At 52.6% G+C, this 15,282-nt stretch overlaps 1 protein-coding gene across 1 annotated transcript in view; it reads left to right on the top strand.

The window, feature by feature from the left end:
* The window catches only part of C2H4orf50 (chromosome 2 C4orf50 homolog), a 54,549-nt gene extending 40,767 nt beyond the window's left edge, over positions 1–13,782 (top strand). The window contains exons 12-15 of the mRNA XM_072948740.1: positions 1,156–1,338; positions 8,775–8,823; positions 10,400–10,521; positions 13,484–13,782. Coding sequence (XP_072804841.1) covers positions 1,156–1,338; positions 8,775–8,823; positions 10,400–10,521; positions 13,484–13,729 — 600 coding nt within the window. The 3' untranslated portion in view covers positions 13,730–13,782. The remainder of the gene's footprint in view (positions 1–1,155; positions 1,339–8,774; positions 8,824–10,399; positions 10,522–13,483) is intronic.
* The last annotated feature ends 1,500 nt before the right edge of the window (positions 13,783–15,282 follow it).

Here is a 15,282-nt window from a genome sequence, read left to right as displayed (position 1 = left end):
CCATTCATAGTCAGCTGATGCTGCCTGAAGGAATGAGACCCTGATGTTTTGGGGGTGTGATCCAGGGGTCCCAGGGAGCCCAGCCTCCTGTCCTGCCTGCCTGCAGCACTGGGCACCTGCTCCACTGCCTAGAAACTGAAGTGCAAACGTCCCTGATCCTCTGGGACGAGCTTGGAGGGGAGTTCTGGCAGGAAGGCCTCATCACCTCCTTCTCCAATGGAGCAGGAGGTGACGAGAGTCTGAGTCCCTCCAGACATGCTTCCCTCCACGCGGAGACGTGGGAAGTCATTTCATAGCAGAAGGGTCATGCACTCAGGTGGTTCACGTAACAAGTGCCTCCCCGGGGGCATGCTGTGCCCCACCATGGGACAGGGATGGAGCCAGGGGTCCAGGGGAGTGTCGGCCTTGACCTTGAGAAGCCCCCAGACTATGTGGGGGACAGACCTGCAAATACAAAGATTAACTGCTGGGAAAGAGGCAGCTGGGGCCTGAGCGCAGAGGGGCCGAAGCCCTGAGCACAGGGAGGCGGTGCCCAGGCCGGCCTCTGAGCAGATCTGCACGAGGCTTTTCTGTGCTTGGGACATGTAGGAGCCACAAAGGAGCGATGAGGAAGTTCCTGGGTGTCGGGTGTCGGAGTGGGCCAGCGTGGCTGGAACAGGGGACGTGAGAAGGAGGGTCGTCATGACGGGGCCAGACAGGCACACGGACTGGGCCAGTCTAAGACCTTTGATGCATGAGGGCCCCCCTGGGCCAGCCCTGTGGGAGTGTTTGCCTGCACTGTCTCCTTTTGTTCTGGTGCCCTTAACCGCACCCATTGTACAGATGAGCAAGTCGAGGGGTAGGGAGGAGCTTGGTCTCATAGCTGGTCGAAGGTGGGGCTGAAGTCCACTCTGCTGACCCACCCAGGGGGCATCCAGACAGCAGTATGGGAGCCCCCAGAGGTGGGCAGCAGTGCGGCTGCTTGTTTTCAAAGCCAGCTGTGGCTTCTGGGTGGAGGGAGGGATTGCAGGGTGGAGGCTGAGCTAAGACAGGGCTGGTGACATGGAGTCAGGAGCCGATGCCCCAGCCCCGCTGCCCCAGCTCAGTCATCCAGCCCCTGAGGGAGCTCTGCAACCATGAACCCACCTGACTGCCTCTTTGCTTCCACCCTTTCAGGCCAAGCTGGCTTCTCTGGTCCAGAAATGCCTGGAGAGGAACCACCTGATCACACATCTGCTGCGGGAGCTGCACAGACATGGGGCGGTGAATCACCTGCTCTCCGAGATGGCGCGCAGCGTGGTGAACGACGCGGCCCTGGCCGAGTACGCAGCCACCTTCCTGGCTCCCAGGGACCCAAAGGTAGATCCCCACAGACAGCCCTGCTCTTCTTCCTGTGGGGACTATGGGCTCATCCACCTGCCCACCTACCTGCCTGACCTGCAGTGTCCCTCACTCCCTCCCTCTGTCCACTGACCTTGCCCGAAACACACCCTGGACAACCTGTGCTCAGGGCTGGCCCAGGGAGGTGATCTGGCCATCCTTAACCTATAAAAGTGCTCACTACACACACGATGCAGGAGACAGGCAAATACTATGACTTTCATTCAGTGTCAAACAAGCACCATGACAATGGTTTCACCAGATGGTTCTTTCATGTGTGCCTCAGGACCTTAGCACTTGCCACTTCCTCTGGCAGGATTCTTGTCTGACCTGCAGCCACCCATCCATCCTTCAGGGCACAGTTCACATGTGACCTTGCCCAGGAGCCTGCCCTGGGTCCTACAGACCACAGGGTTAGCCATACGCCCTCGCCCCTGTCTTTCATTGTACGTAGATGTGCGTGACATGGCACATAGGAGGATCTCCCTCCTGCTGTTGGGGGAGTTCTGTCAGCTCCTCTTTGCTGGAGCCAGGGTCATTTCATAACCATCTCTGTCTCCCTAGTGCCTGGCACGGAAAAGCCACTCAGGGAATATTTGTTAAATGAATGAAGTAATAAACTAAACAAATGAAGATCTCCTCTGCTAATGAGCAACAAAAGAGGAGACAGAGGCTCAGAGAGGTTGGGAGACTCACTCAAGGTCACACAGCTCCCAGGTAACACAAGTGGTGAGGGATGCCAGTTCTGACCCAGGTTTGATAAAGATACTCCCGGGTCTCCGCCTGGCTCTGAACAGCACCTGGACATCTGAGTGCACGCAGCCCTCGCGGGTGCTGAGCTGAGCCTGCTCGTGCTCACAGACAGATACACTCACACTTGGGCGAACAACCCCGTTCCTGGGGAGCAGCCAGCAGCGCCTGCACCGGACTAGCTCAGCTCCTGATGGTGCGAGGGCGAAATGCAGCTGCTGCTGTGGACACAGCCAGCCCTGTTTTCCAGAATCGCTCAGTTGGCCTCAGGGCTCCCACTGTTGGCAGTGTAGCACCAGGTCTGCGCCTTCCTCCTCTACCTTCCCAGCCTGGCCTCTGCAGGCCAACCCTCTCTGTCCCTTCTTTGCCCCACAGCCTCCAGAGTCGCAGGTGTCTTGTGGTCCAAAGCACCACACAGCTAAAGATGTGGAAACCTAGAGAAAAGGGACTGCTCAGGGCCACAGCAACTTGGTTCAGAGACAGAATTTGGATCCAGATCCCCAGACTCCCAGTCCAGTACTTGTCCCTTTGCCTGAGGGCTTCAGGCCTCTTCAGAGGCAGAATAAGGATGGGGAGAGTGTCAGCACCTCGTCTAGGGATCTGGCATAGTCCCTGTGTGTAAGCTGAGGCAGGACTGAAAGCAAAGTTCCAGGGAAGTTGTTGGATGCAGCAGGTGTCACCTGGGTGGGGGACTGGCTGTCTGCTGAGATGGTGTCATCATTGTAGTGAGAGCTCTACCCTCCAAGGGCTGCTCTTAGTCTTACAGGCTCTGAAACTAGAACCAATTTGTTCACTGGAATTGGACAGGCTGACTCCTATTGACCAAATTCACAGAGACTGAGGTATAAACCTGAAGACTAACTGGTTAATTTCCTCTAAGAACCAGAACTATGGGCAGGCTTTTCATACTGAAATGATGGATGGAAAACTATCAGCATATTCTTTCTCAATAGTGGAATTATCTGGAAAGTCAAGTCCATTCATTCATTTGTTCATTTGTAAGTCAATAAACGTTTATAGTCAGAAGGTCATTTGGGAGCCTGAAATAAGAACAGAGAGGGTTAATGGTCTCATCCACCTGATACATTCATTTCCCATAGAGATTTGCTCCTGGGCCTGGACATGCCTCCCTTTGGCTAGGGTGTCCCCGCCCCAGACTTTATGAAAGGCCACGGCCAGTTATGAGCTTCCGTGACTTTTAATCTGCTGTGACCCATTTTTGCATTATTTTACAATTCAGTTCCACCACCTGGGAGGCAACTCACCATGCCCTCCACAAATCACAAAAACCTGGCTCTGCATTTTATTCCACAAATATTTATTGAACACCTGTTGCCAAGAGCCAGGCATGGTGCCAGGCGCTGGGGAGAAATGGTGAACCAGACTGGCCAAAATGTACAAGAAGACAAGGAGAGAAATAATCATCGTAAGTTACAATAAGGAGAAAGGACTTAGACAGAGATTGACTATTCTGCTGGGTAGTTGTGTGTCTTGAGCAAGACCTGAATTACTCTGAGCCTCAGTTTGCTTGTCCATAAAATGGGAACAGTACAGCCCACTTGACAGAATTGACGTGGGGATGGATCGAGATAACTTGTAGAGCCCCTTGTGCAGGGATGTCCCGGGGGGTAGGAACCTGGGCCTGGTGTGGGCAGCTGTCAAGGCAATGGGGGAGTTCTGACATCCAGGAGCCCTGGGTTCAAATCTTAGCTCTGCCGCTGCCTAGCTCTGTGGCCTTAGGAGAGTCCACTTCCATGTACCAGTTACCATGGTGCTTTATGTAAGAGACTCAGGTAGTCCTTCTGTGGGGAAGATGCCATTGTTAGCCCCCTTTCCAGATGGGAAAACTGAGGCTCAAAGAGGTTATAAGTCATGCCCAAAGTCACATCTGTAAGTGGCTTTCTAGCTCAGCACTTGATATATGAGGTCACTTGGCCGAAGCAGAGCGGGATCCGAACCTGGCAGTAGGATTCTGCGCAGTCCTGGCTACTGCGACCCCCGTGCAGCGTGATGGGGACCGTGGGCGGTGGCAGGAGATCTGGCACATGCACACGGGGCCCTCAGTGAGTCAGTCCCTCTTGTCGCTGGAGGGCCAGTCCTCAGTGTGCAGATGTAAGGCAGTGAAAAAATAACCCGGTGTTGTGTTTAACAAACGAAGAGGGCCCCAGGCTGGCCGGAGTAAGGGGGGTCCTGAGTGGAGGAGTTTCGAGAGGCCGGACGGGAGGTCACGAACACCTGGCTGCCAGCGGGGGTGTTGGCACTTGGTTCTTCAGTGAGTGCGGAGCAGCTGAAGGGGTTGGAACAGGCCCGATGTGCTTTAGGAGGTTGAACCCACGGGCGTGTGGGCTAGACTGAGCTGCAGAGTCCGCAGCTGGATGGCTTGGCCATGAACTCCCAGGGCCCAGGTCGCTGAGCGGAGCTCTGGGGACACGGAGACCCTCGTGGCAGTGGTGGCAGCTCCTCCCGCTGGCAGGCGGGCAGGAAGTGGGTTTTAGGGGTGCCGATTCTCGTCTCAGAGAACACAGATGGAGTTCCCGATGGAGACACTGGCTCTGGCTCAGAGCCCAGGAGGGCTGCCCGGCTGGCTGGGCAGACACTGATGGGCTCGGGTGGGATGAGCCACAGCGGAGAGGGCGGGTCCTGGGAGCCCTGAGGCTGGCGTGCCTGCGAGTGAGGCCTTACGGAAACACCTCTGGGAGGCCCTGGGCCCCGGGAGGCCCACATTCTCAGGCTCTGCTTGGGAGGGAGCTCACACCAACCACAGATATCTGAGGGGGGACGGGGTGTGGGCTGCGGGGGGGCCCACCAAGACAGGCGCCCCGGCCCATTCGTTAATTCACTGGAAGCGGTGATGACGGCCGAGACTTACAGAGCCTTCCCTGAGCCAGCACTTTCCATGGTTCACTCACTTCATTCTCCCAACATCCCACTTTGTCAAGGAGGAGACTGAGGTTCAGAGTCGTCAAGGAGGAGACTGAGGTTCGGGGTCATCAAAGAGCTGGTCCACGCAGGAGGAGGGCAGGCTGGGGTTCAGAGCCAGGGTCCATCTGAGCTCCCAAAGCTCCCTTTCAGTAAGACGGTGCACATGCCCACAGTGGTGGCTTGGGGTCAGTGTCCAGCTTCCAACGACTTCCTTTTCTCACCCTGGTTGGGTGGGTGATGTCAGGAGGGGAGGGTATAGCTTAGCGGTAGAGTGTGTGCTTAGCATGCACAAGGTCCTGGGTTCAATTCTCAGTACCTCCATTAAAAAAAAAAACCTTAATAATGAAACAAATAAGCAGACCTAGTTACCTCCCCCTTCCCCACGGAAAGGAAGGAAGGAAGGAAAGAGAGGAAAGAAGGAAAGAAGGAAAGAAAGGAAGGAAGGGAGGAAGGAAGGAAGGAAGGAAGACAAACTATAGCAGCTTGGGCGGCTTAAACAGGAAGCATTGCTTTCTCAGAGCTCTGGAGACTAGAAGTCAGAGATCCAGGCGCCGGCACGGATGGATTGCGTGCGTGGCCACCTTCATGCTGTGTCCTCATGTGGTGGGCAGAAAAACCAGCGCTCTCACACTGCTTCTCATAATGGCAGTTTCCACCTGAGGACTCTTCCCCAAGACCCCACCTCCAAATGCCTTCCCATGGAGGCTAAGTTTTCAGCCTATGAGTTTTGGGGACACAGACATTCAGTGCACACCACTAAGCGACAAGGACAGACACATGGATGGGGGCTGCCCAGCCCTCGGAGCTGCCATCTTCCTTAGCCGTTGTACCGCCCACCCCTTGGTGTCTGGGCCACCGCTGTCTGTGGGTCAGTCTTGCATCCACCCTGGCGTGCTTCCTGCAGCTCTGCTGGTTCTCTCCAGCCCGGGCGCTGGTCCTGAAGCAGAGGGGCTCCATGAGGTCAGCCTGGCCGGCTTCGCCGGTGTCTTTCATCTGGGAACACTGGGACTAGCTGCCTCCCTGGCTTTGGCTGAGACAGGAGCAAGGGGAAGGCAGGTTCCTTCCTTTCTTAGGTTCCTAAAGCCTCTCTGGGGGTTCTCAGTTCCACCCCAGCCCCCAGACTGGCTTGACTGGGCGGGTCTCAGGGCATCTTCTCAGGGCCCCTTTGCTTCCTCCCCGACCCCCCCGCCCCAGGACACCTATTTTTTCTGAATTTCACAGGACCTAGACTGTTGTCATTCCCAAGCCAAGAATGAGAAGCCTTCTTTGTTGCTTGTACGTGGGCGTCATCCCCTCCTTGGAGGCAGATGCCTGGGTGCCCCAGGGAGGTAGAACAGGGGTGCCCTCCTGCCCGTGGCTGTGTGCTTGGCCAACCTCCGCCGGAGTCTGGCCTGGGTCAGCTCAGTAAGTGGAAGACCCATCGGAGAAGTGGATGGGTTGGCCCTGCACTTCCTCGGATGTGAGCTCCAGTCCTCTCTCCAGGCATGGAGATTCACCTGGCAGATCAAGACACCCTAGATCCCGCAGACCTGCCACCTGTGGCCCTGGTGCTCAGCCTTTGCCTCCCCAAGCTGTCCACTCTCTCATGCCTTGGTTGCAAGGGGTGGGAAGTGCAGACTTCTTGTAAGGCCCTGCGAGGGTTGAACAAGACCTGACATCAAATGCCCATCATGGCGCCATCGCATAAAAGCACTCAGAGAAGATGTAGGGTCCCTTTGGGCAGAACCAAAGTGTTGCTCTGCTGGGGGAGGTCAGGGTCTTGTGTGCCAGCACCAGAGGGTCATCCAGACCCCAGCCTTGGAGACATGCACACGACCTGGCCAGGAAGCTGCCAGTTCCACGCCCTCTTGCCCTGCTTTTTTCTCTTTGCTCCACGTCCCAGAAACACCTCGCTCTCCTCTGAGTGTTGGCCCACAAGCTGTCTCTCTGGGCCTTCGGGAACGGACTCTCATCCTGCAGGGAGCAGTGAGACTAAGGCCCTGAACTCCCTTAATTCATCAAACCAGCAACCCCAGGTCTGCACCTCTAAGGATCTGGGCAATTATTTTCTCTTTATCTCCCGCCTTTTAGGAAGTTTTGAGTATTCCCCCAAATGTTTACCTGGGGAGAGAGATGGGGGCGTGGGATGCGTAGGGCGAGACTTTGCCCTTTTGCCACTCTGTGGGGAGCGTTTAGTAAACATTCGTTCTCATTCCATTCTGACAAAACCCTATAAGGAGTATATTAGTAGCCCCATTCTGCAGATGGAGAGGGCAGGGCTCAGAGAACTCAGCTGATTTGGCCAAGACCACAGAACCAGTAAGTGTCAGAGCCAGGACTCAACCGGAGACTGCCTGGCTCCGAGCCTCTCCAGGCCGACGGGATAAAAAAGGAGCAGGAAGGCAGGGAAAGAGCTCTAGATCTCAGATCACTTGCTGAATTCAGTGCCCCCAGGAGTCAGTTTGGTGTCCATGAGGCTACTTTGTGGATACAAAAGTCAACGAAATCTCATTTTCAAGTTGAAGGAGTCTGCACCTAATAAGACAGACTCTAAACCTGGGTGCAGACAAAAGCGTTCATCTGAGGCATAGCCATGAGCAGAGAGAGGGAGACTGACTAGGGGACATCTTCCTGGAGGAGGAAGCACCCAAACTAGGCCTTGAAGGATAAAAAAAGAATTTTAATAGCTGGAAGGATGGAGTGAAGGCCCTCTAGGCTGAGAGCCCTGCATGTACAAAGGCCCTGGGGTATGAAGGGTCATGGTACTTGAAGACACAGTTTTAGGGGATATAAATGAAGTGCTCTGAGAACAGTTAGCACAGTAAGAGAACAGGCACTGGGCCTGGTACTGAAGGCTCCCAGTAAGTGGTGGTGGGATTGGAGTAGCATTGGAAGATGGTTGGGCCATAATCCATGCCCTTGCACTGGATTAGTCATTCCATTTTAGAGGGACAGTCACAGAGCCCAGGTGTCACAGTGCAGCGTATAGGGGCTATGGGAGAGGCAGGTGGAATCAGGGAAGACTTCACAGAGGTGGGGGCGGGCACTTGATTTAGGTATTGATGTATACATAGAAGCTCACTGGAGAAGGAGAAAGCGTTCTTGCAGGCAGGGAGGTGGCTGGTGCAAATACTTAAAGGACACAGTGGAGATGGGGGAAGAGGTATCAAAAGGATCCTGCATTCAGGGCCCCTTTCTCACCGGAAAACCCAACAGGCAGAAAGACCTGGGCTGCTGCTCTGGAGTCAACTCTGACCTGCCTTGAAGATTCAGCTGTTGCTCTTCTTGAACCAATTGGGGGTCACTGGGCGGAGCAGCTAAGTTCCCACTGCCGCCCCACCTCTTCCAGACATGCGCTGTGGGGTACAGGAGGACAACCAGCCCACGCCGGGGTGCAGAGAATTCCTCTTGAAAGCTCTGCCGTCCAGCTGTCTCATTCTTCCCGGCTTCCCAGCTCTTTGAACAGCAGTTTTAAAAACACATTTATCAATCTCTGTCTGGAGCTTCAGTTCGGAGTAAAGGAAATGGAAGCTTTTCCTCGTGCCTGTATTCCCTAGGAGCAAATCCTGGACTCCCCTGAGGGTTGTGGGTGGAGGAAGGAGGGGTCCTGCCTGCATTTTCGCACACAGGGGGAGGAGCGGATCTGGTCCTAGAATGCACTTTCTGCAGGGCTGGTGGGGGCAGCTTTTCCAGCTGTAGTCATCTGTGTAAGGCTTTCCCTCCTGTGTCACGCAGAATAAGTGCCGAGATGTCTTTTCTTCCAGACAAGCCACCACCTGGACGTCGGCTCTGAGAAGACAGCAGTAGTGAGAGGTCAGTGCGATTTTCATTTGGGAATAGCCTGCGTGCTCAGACACAGTCCAGGCCAGCAGGACAATCTGACAGGTGGATCAGGGTAGGAAAACACCCACGGTCAAGTGCAGACGACTAAAGAGACCAGACCCCGCCGTCTCGCCCTCTCTTCCCTGCGTGGCTCTGCATTTTCACTTCCCTACCTAAGGACCACGCGTTAGCAAAATACTGCCGCTGCAGAAGTGGCCAAGCTCACAGCCCGGTAGTTTCACTTCAGGAAATTTATCCTAAGTAAATAATTCTATGTGTGGAAAAGCCCAGTGGACAAGTGTATTCATGCCAGGGTATTTGTAATAGTGAAAAATCGTGGGGAAAACTCCGGTATTGTTAATTACCGTGTGTTCGCTGAGTATGAAATACCGGCCACTAAAACGATGCCGAGACGCGCCATGTGGTCGCATAGAAATGGTGGCATTCTACTAAATTAAAAAAAGGGTAGGAAGTGGAATGCACTGGGTGACTGTGATGATAGACTGCAAGTGAACGTCTGTAGGTGAATGGCAACTTGGGCTTGAAGATAAATTCAAATACACCATGGTTATTTAGATGGTAACCTCCTTAGATGGGGGATTTTGTTGTTGTTGTTCTATTATTTTTATTGTTAAAAAGAAAACTAAGATGCTCTCTGGCCAGCCAGAATTTCCCTGGGCCTTGTTTTATCAGGCAGAGTACTGTCAGCATGGGGGGTGCTGGGGGGCCCAAGGATTTACTTAGGGCTATGTTGATGTCAGGTGCTCAGAATAAAAGTGAAGAAAGTATGGACAGCGTTACCGTTATATGACTGAGCTGCTCTTGATAATTGCTCATTTGGCGATTCTTACGACTAGATTCTGCTCTTACTAGCTGTATGACCTTGGATGGGTCCATTAACCTCTCTGAGCCCCAGACTCTCCTCTTTAAAAGGAAGATAACTTGACCTTTTTCAGAAACGTTAGTTCTTGGCATGTTGCCAGACGCCAACAGACAAGAAGAGAGACCTGTCCTCAGTTTCTTGCTGGGCAGGATGGGCCTGCCCTCCTGTACCTTCATCTCCTATCTCCACAGTCTGGGTTGGTTTCTGTTTTCACAGTTGGAGGTGCATAAAAAGAGGCTGGTCCTGCTTCTGCCACTAATTTGTGCAAGTCTTCTCCCTTCTCTGGGCTCAGCTTCCTCACTTTTAAAAGAAGGAAATGCACTAGATTGATTTAGTTACTTACTCATTTAGCGTTTCTGGGAGGCTGCCTTGCGCCAGACCCCAGGTAGGTGTTGGACTTACATAGACGTGTCGCCCTGCAGAGGTGGTGGTCCTTGTGCTGAAGGAGCTTGCAGCCGTGTGATGGAAGGTGAAGCAGGCAGTTTTCTAAGGTACCCCAAGACCATGATAGTACCATCAAAGGGGTGTGGATGTGGCACTCAGAGAGTTCAGAGGCATCCAAGAGGGCCTCTGTTGTGGGCTAAGGGGATCAGGAAATGAAAGAGAATGAAAAAGGCTCAGAGACTTGTTGATTTTTAGAGTAGATTTATGGGTTGAGGCTTGACTGAGAATATTCTCTTCTAGTTCAGAGGTACCTCCTGGATCCCGAAATGGACGGTGTCCTCCAAAGACCTTTGCATTCAGAGTCCCGGCCTATTCCTGAGACTGAGTGGCCAGTACAGACAGCTCGACTGGATTCTTTGAAGGTGAGAGGACATCAATCACTTAATTTCTTAAGTAAACATTTTCACTGAAAGTACAACATGCATACAGAAAAGGATACACTGGAAAGTGTACAGCTCAGTGAATTGTTATGAAGTGAAACACACCCCTAAAGCCACCACCAGGTCAAGAACTAGAAAATGACCAACACCACAAAGCTCCCTGCTGGTTCCCCCTTCTAGTCTCTTTTTATTATGTTTTTTAATTTTGTGGTTTTGTCAAACTGCGTCCTCTGTGTCTGGTAATTTTCACCGAGTGCTAGACATCACGCATGAAAACTTGAAGACAGAATCTGAGGTTCTGTTTGAGAGTGTTTTCACCCAGACAGGACTTCCTCTGTTTCTCACATCAGAACTGATTCAGAGATGAGTTTAGTACTTATGAGACCTGCTTTATTTCTTGCTCACTCTTACTCCTAGGGCACAGCCTTTCCAGGTCCCCAGCAAAAGCCTGTAATGTTTATCAGTGTCCTTCCCCTGGCCCCAGCCCTCCCCATGAGGCTGTCAAAAATTCTGCTTAGCTTTCCACCTCTCAGCTGCCTCCCTCACACATGAGTTCTGCCTTCACTTGGAGGGGAGATACAGCCTTCAGTTCTGCACCAGCTCCTCTTGGCTTCTTTCCTGTTTCAAATCTAAGTCCCACAAATCCTCACAGTCTTTGTAGCTCTCAGATGCTTTTCAGTAGCTGTTTTGCTATATTTTGTCCAACTCTCCTACTTGCACTTACTGGAGGTTTGGTCCAAAATGTCCTAATCAGTTGGACCCAGAGCAGCACTCTGTTTTCCCAGAGAAAACCTATTTTACTTATGAGATTTGGAGTCTGCCAGGCCTGAGCTCAAATCTCAGCTGTAATTCTGGTAATGCGGGGAGGATTACTTACTATGTCTGTGCGTCAGTCTCCTCATCTATAAAATGGGGATGATGCCACCTACTGCTGTTGTGAGGATAAAATCAGGTAAGCAGAGTTGAATACATGTCTGGGACACAAGAGATGCTCAAGGGGAATAAAAGCAGCCATCGCTCAGGGGGAAACTGATCTTATTCTTAGCATTTTATCTCAACCTTTTATTATTGGTTTTCTTCTGCCTTTTATTCCTGTGGCTTCTCACCTGCCTTCATGCTTATATGAATTCTTTTAATCTAACAAATGGAGTTGATATTTACCTCTCAGGGTCTTTGGAGCAATTCAATGAAATCGTGCACATCATGTAATTACCGTCCCGCCTGCTGCAAGGTGGTGTTCAGTGAATGACAGCCATTGTTACTGACCTTCTTAAGCTTTTTTTTTCCTGGTGGGTGACTTTCATTTCGAATTACTTGTCCTACAGGCTTATTGCTTAGTAATGAGAACTTCTTTCCAGCTTTGATCTTTTTCTAGGGAAATTACGTCTGACCTTTGATCTTTGACCTACCTTATCACAAAGCAGGTAGAAGGCATTTTAGGCACAGGGAGCAAGGCCTGCAAAGGCAGAGGGGCCAGCTCCCCCGAAGCCCTGAGGGAAGGCAAGCAATTAAACGCGGCTGCAGCATAAAGGGGAGAGGAGTCTAGGAGATCTTGATGGCGGTGTTGACAAGAACAACCTGAGGAAGAAACCCCACCCCCATTTCTTGAATGTTCCCTGTGTGCAGTGCGTCAGTTTATCCGGCACTCACAGCGGGCGCTCCGGCTGGACCTGGGCATCAGCCCTGCTTCACCTAGGAGAGGAGATGAGCCCCCGAGGAGGCGACCAGCTAGCCCAGGTCACACAGCTCGTGAGAGGCAGGATTGGGCTTCCAGCCCGAGCAGCCCGGCCCTAGGGCTGGCGCTCGGTCATTACGTGTCCGGATCGTGCTGGCCTTCCGGGGAGCAGGGGATGCGGATAAGAGCTGTCTCTCCTGCCCCCCTCGGCGTTCCAGTCTGGAGTTTAATGTGAAACAAAAACCCTCCAGCGTCTGCTCTCAGGGCTACTGGCCAGAAACTCACAGCAAAGCTTTTCAGGAAACCGTAGGAGTGTCAGTTGAATGAATGGATGAACTGAAGTGCCTCTTAATCTTATGGTTCTGAGTTTCTCAAGTGTTCTGCAACCTTCTTCGAAGTTCTCACCACAGTGTAGACGCCACTGGATCAGAACTCTATTGGACATACTTTCAAGCCCACAGGATACTTTTGGTTCTTTATAACGAGATGGCAGAAGGGTCAGTGTAAGTGTCTTTATTCCCATGCTTTAACATTTCCTGGCCCAGAGGAGGCCTTGGAGGGTGAATTTGGATAAATAATGAGGAGGTGGGAGGGGGCCGGTGGGCTGTTCTCTAGAAGGTCATGCAGTCACCTCGTCCTCGTCCCAACATTGCGTTTCACCCGCGGCCTTGGTTCTGTCCGGTCGTGACTGGCGTTCAGGAGCCGAGCTCTCTGGCCTGCAGAAAAACAGATTGCAAGCCATCTATCTGGGCTGGCTTTGGGTAAGAGCTTCCTGCGGTGAAAACGAACTCTTTAAACAGCTACACCGGCGGGTTAGTGACCTATAAGCAAAATGAGGTCATTTTTGAAGGGCAGTAACTAACTTTATCACATGTCACCATCATTTTATGGTTGAGCTTAGAGAAAAAAAAAAAAAAGAAGGGAGCGTGAGGTTGGCATCCAGCAGACATTGATCTCCTTTTCACGGGAAGGTCACCTTCTCTTGTCACCGTGAACAACAAAATTGATAGAGGACATCACTCTATGGGGAGACCATCGGTGGCTGTCAGGCCTTTCGATGACGTGGGGCTCGAGCCTCCGCCTCCCCAGTCTCCGTTCACACAGCGTTGATGGCTGTGTCTCCGCAAACTATAATAGAAGGTGCTGGGCGCAGAAAGTGCTCACTAAGTGTTCGTATTGCTGCCATCTCTTCCTTGGGTAGAATGGGGGATGGGAGGGGTTTGTGGACGTAGAAAAGCAGAGACCGTCTCCTTGTCCTCCTCCCTCCAGCTTCCCGGGCCCTCGGGAACGACGCCTGACCCTGGAATGTGCCCGGCTGCAGTCCCTGGGGAACCAGGGCTCCCTCTGCAAGGTCTGCAGGAAAGAGGCGGAATGACCGGCCCTGTCCTCCAAGCCAACGCCTTCCCACCATCCCCCGAACTCCTGAGCCCCGAGAGGATCCTGGCTTTGCACCAAGAGCTTAGACAAAGCATCAGCCGCAGTTCCCAGGTCAATAAATCACCGCTGGAGTTATAAACTGAGTAAGACCACTCACTCTCCAGGGCCATTTCACAGACGCCATAAATATTTGAAGCAGAACTTTCAGAGAGCGTTTTAAAAAATTGGTAGCAATCAAAATCCTGATTCAGTGGCCAGCGGCTTTGCCTGTGGCGCGGGGATCTTTGTTGGTTGTCAGAGCTCTGGAGAAATACTGGGCTTGCAAATTCTTAGGAGCCTGGCTTTGCCAATGTCAAGGCAGCAAAGGGCATATTTCCTGCACCAAAACCTATTGAACGACTGGCCCGGAGGTTCTCAACTGGGCGTGATACCCCACCCCTACCCCACCCCAGGGCAAAACCTGGCAAGATCCGGAGACATTTTTATTGTCACAACTGGGAAGCTGCTACTGGCATCTAGAGGCCAGGGAAGCTGCTAAACACTTTACAGTGTCCAGGACAGCCTCCTAGAACAAAGAGTCATCCGGTCCAAATGTCAGCAGTGCGGGGTGGGGAGGCCCTGGACTGAGCTAATAGCTCCTAACTTTGTCAGCCACGGAGAACTGTTCCGTTATTTTCTTGCCCCTGGGGTCACTCCAATTTGCGTCTACCGATGAAATGCTTGATTTAAATAATTATATATTGTACAGTTTTAAACATGAAAACGAATCCGAACTTTCAGATAAGTTCATTCATTCAACAGACATTTATGGACGTTTCATATACACCAGGCAACATGATACTTATGGAGAACGAGGTGAGTCCACATCGGTCCCTGCCCGGGGGGCTCACGGGGCAACAGGAGAGACGAATGTGTAGACAGCTCACCACACAGCCGTGGTTAACTGTGCGTGACAAGGCAGACGAGGGAAGGGCCAGTTCTGCTTGACTTTGGGGAATGGGAGGTCATTCAGGAAGAAACGGCTAAGCAGAGTCCCTAGACCCAACCAGGTGTTCAGCACCCGGGTGAGGTGGGGAAGGGTGTTGTAGTCACAGGGAACGGCAAGTGCAGAGGCTCTGAGGCATGAAACTGAATTTAGGCCTTGCCCCCAGAGGGGGAGTGCAGAGAAGCCCTTTGCCAAGCAGAGTCACTGCTTCAGCCCCAATCGGAACAGGACTCTCCCCTGACGCAGGCGTGGGACCCAAATGTGGGAGAAGAACACCTCCATCCTCAGGGCCCAGGAAGAGAGTCAAAGGGCCTTGGGCTGCGTGCGCCCAGACCCTGTCCCCAGGCTCACCCATCAGAGACGTCACCTCCCTCCTTGGGAGGGGCTGGTGACGAGCTAGCGGGAAGGTCAGGGTTACCGTCCTGATTTCGTTCCCTCTTGGGAGCGGTTGTCGTGTAAGGGCGAGGAGGGACCAGAACAAGAAACCGAGGGCTCCCGGGGCAGTAGGCAAAGGATATTGATTTTATTTTACTGGATTTTAACTTTTTATGTTGCTATGGAAAGTGTGGAGAGTTCCCACACCCTCACCCAGCTTCCCTCAGTGTGAACACCTTATCATGTACCGAATCGTAGTGCAATGATGAAATGAATGGATTTATTTTGAGAAAAACCGGGGAGCTGCCGAGCCGTCAGAACAGCACACCAG

The sequence above is a fragment of the Vicugna pacos genome, chromosome 2, assembly GCF_048564905.1.
Source record: "Vicugna pacos chromosome 2, VicPac4, whole genome shotgun sequence".
In the NCBI taxonomy this organism is placed as follows: Eukaryota; Metazoa; Chordata; class Mammalia; order Artiodactyla; family Camelidae; genus Vicugna; species Vicugna pacos.
This window is presented reverse-complemented; position numbering and strand designations above follow the sequence as displayed.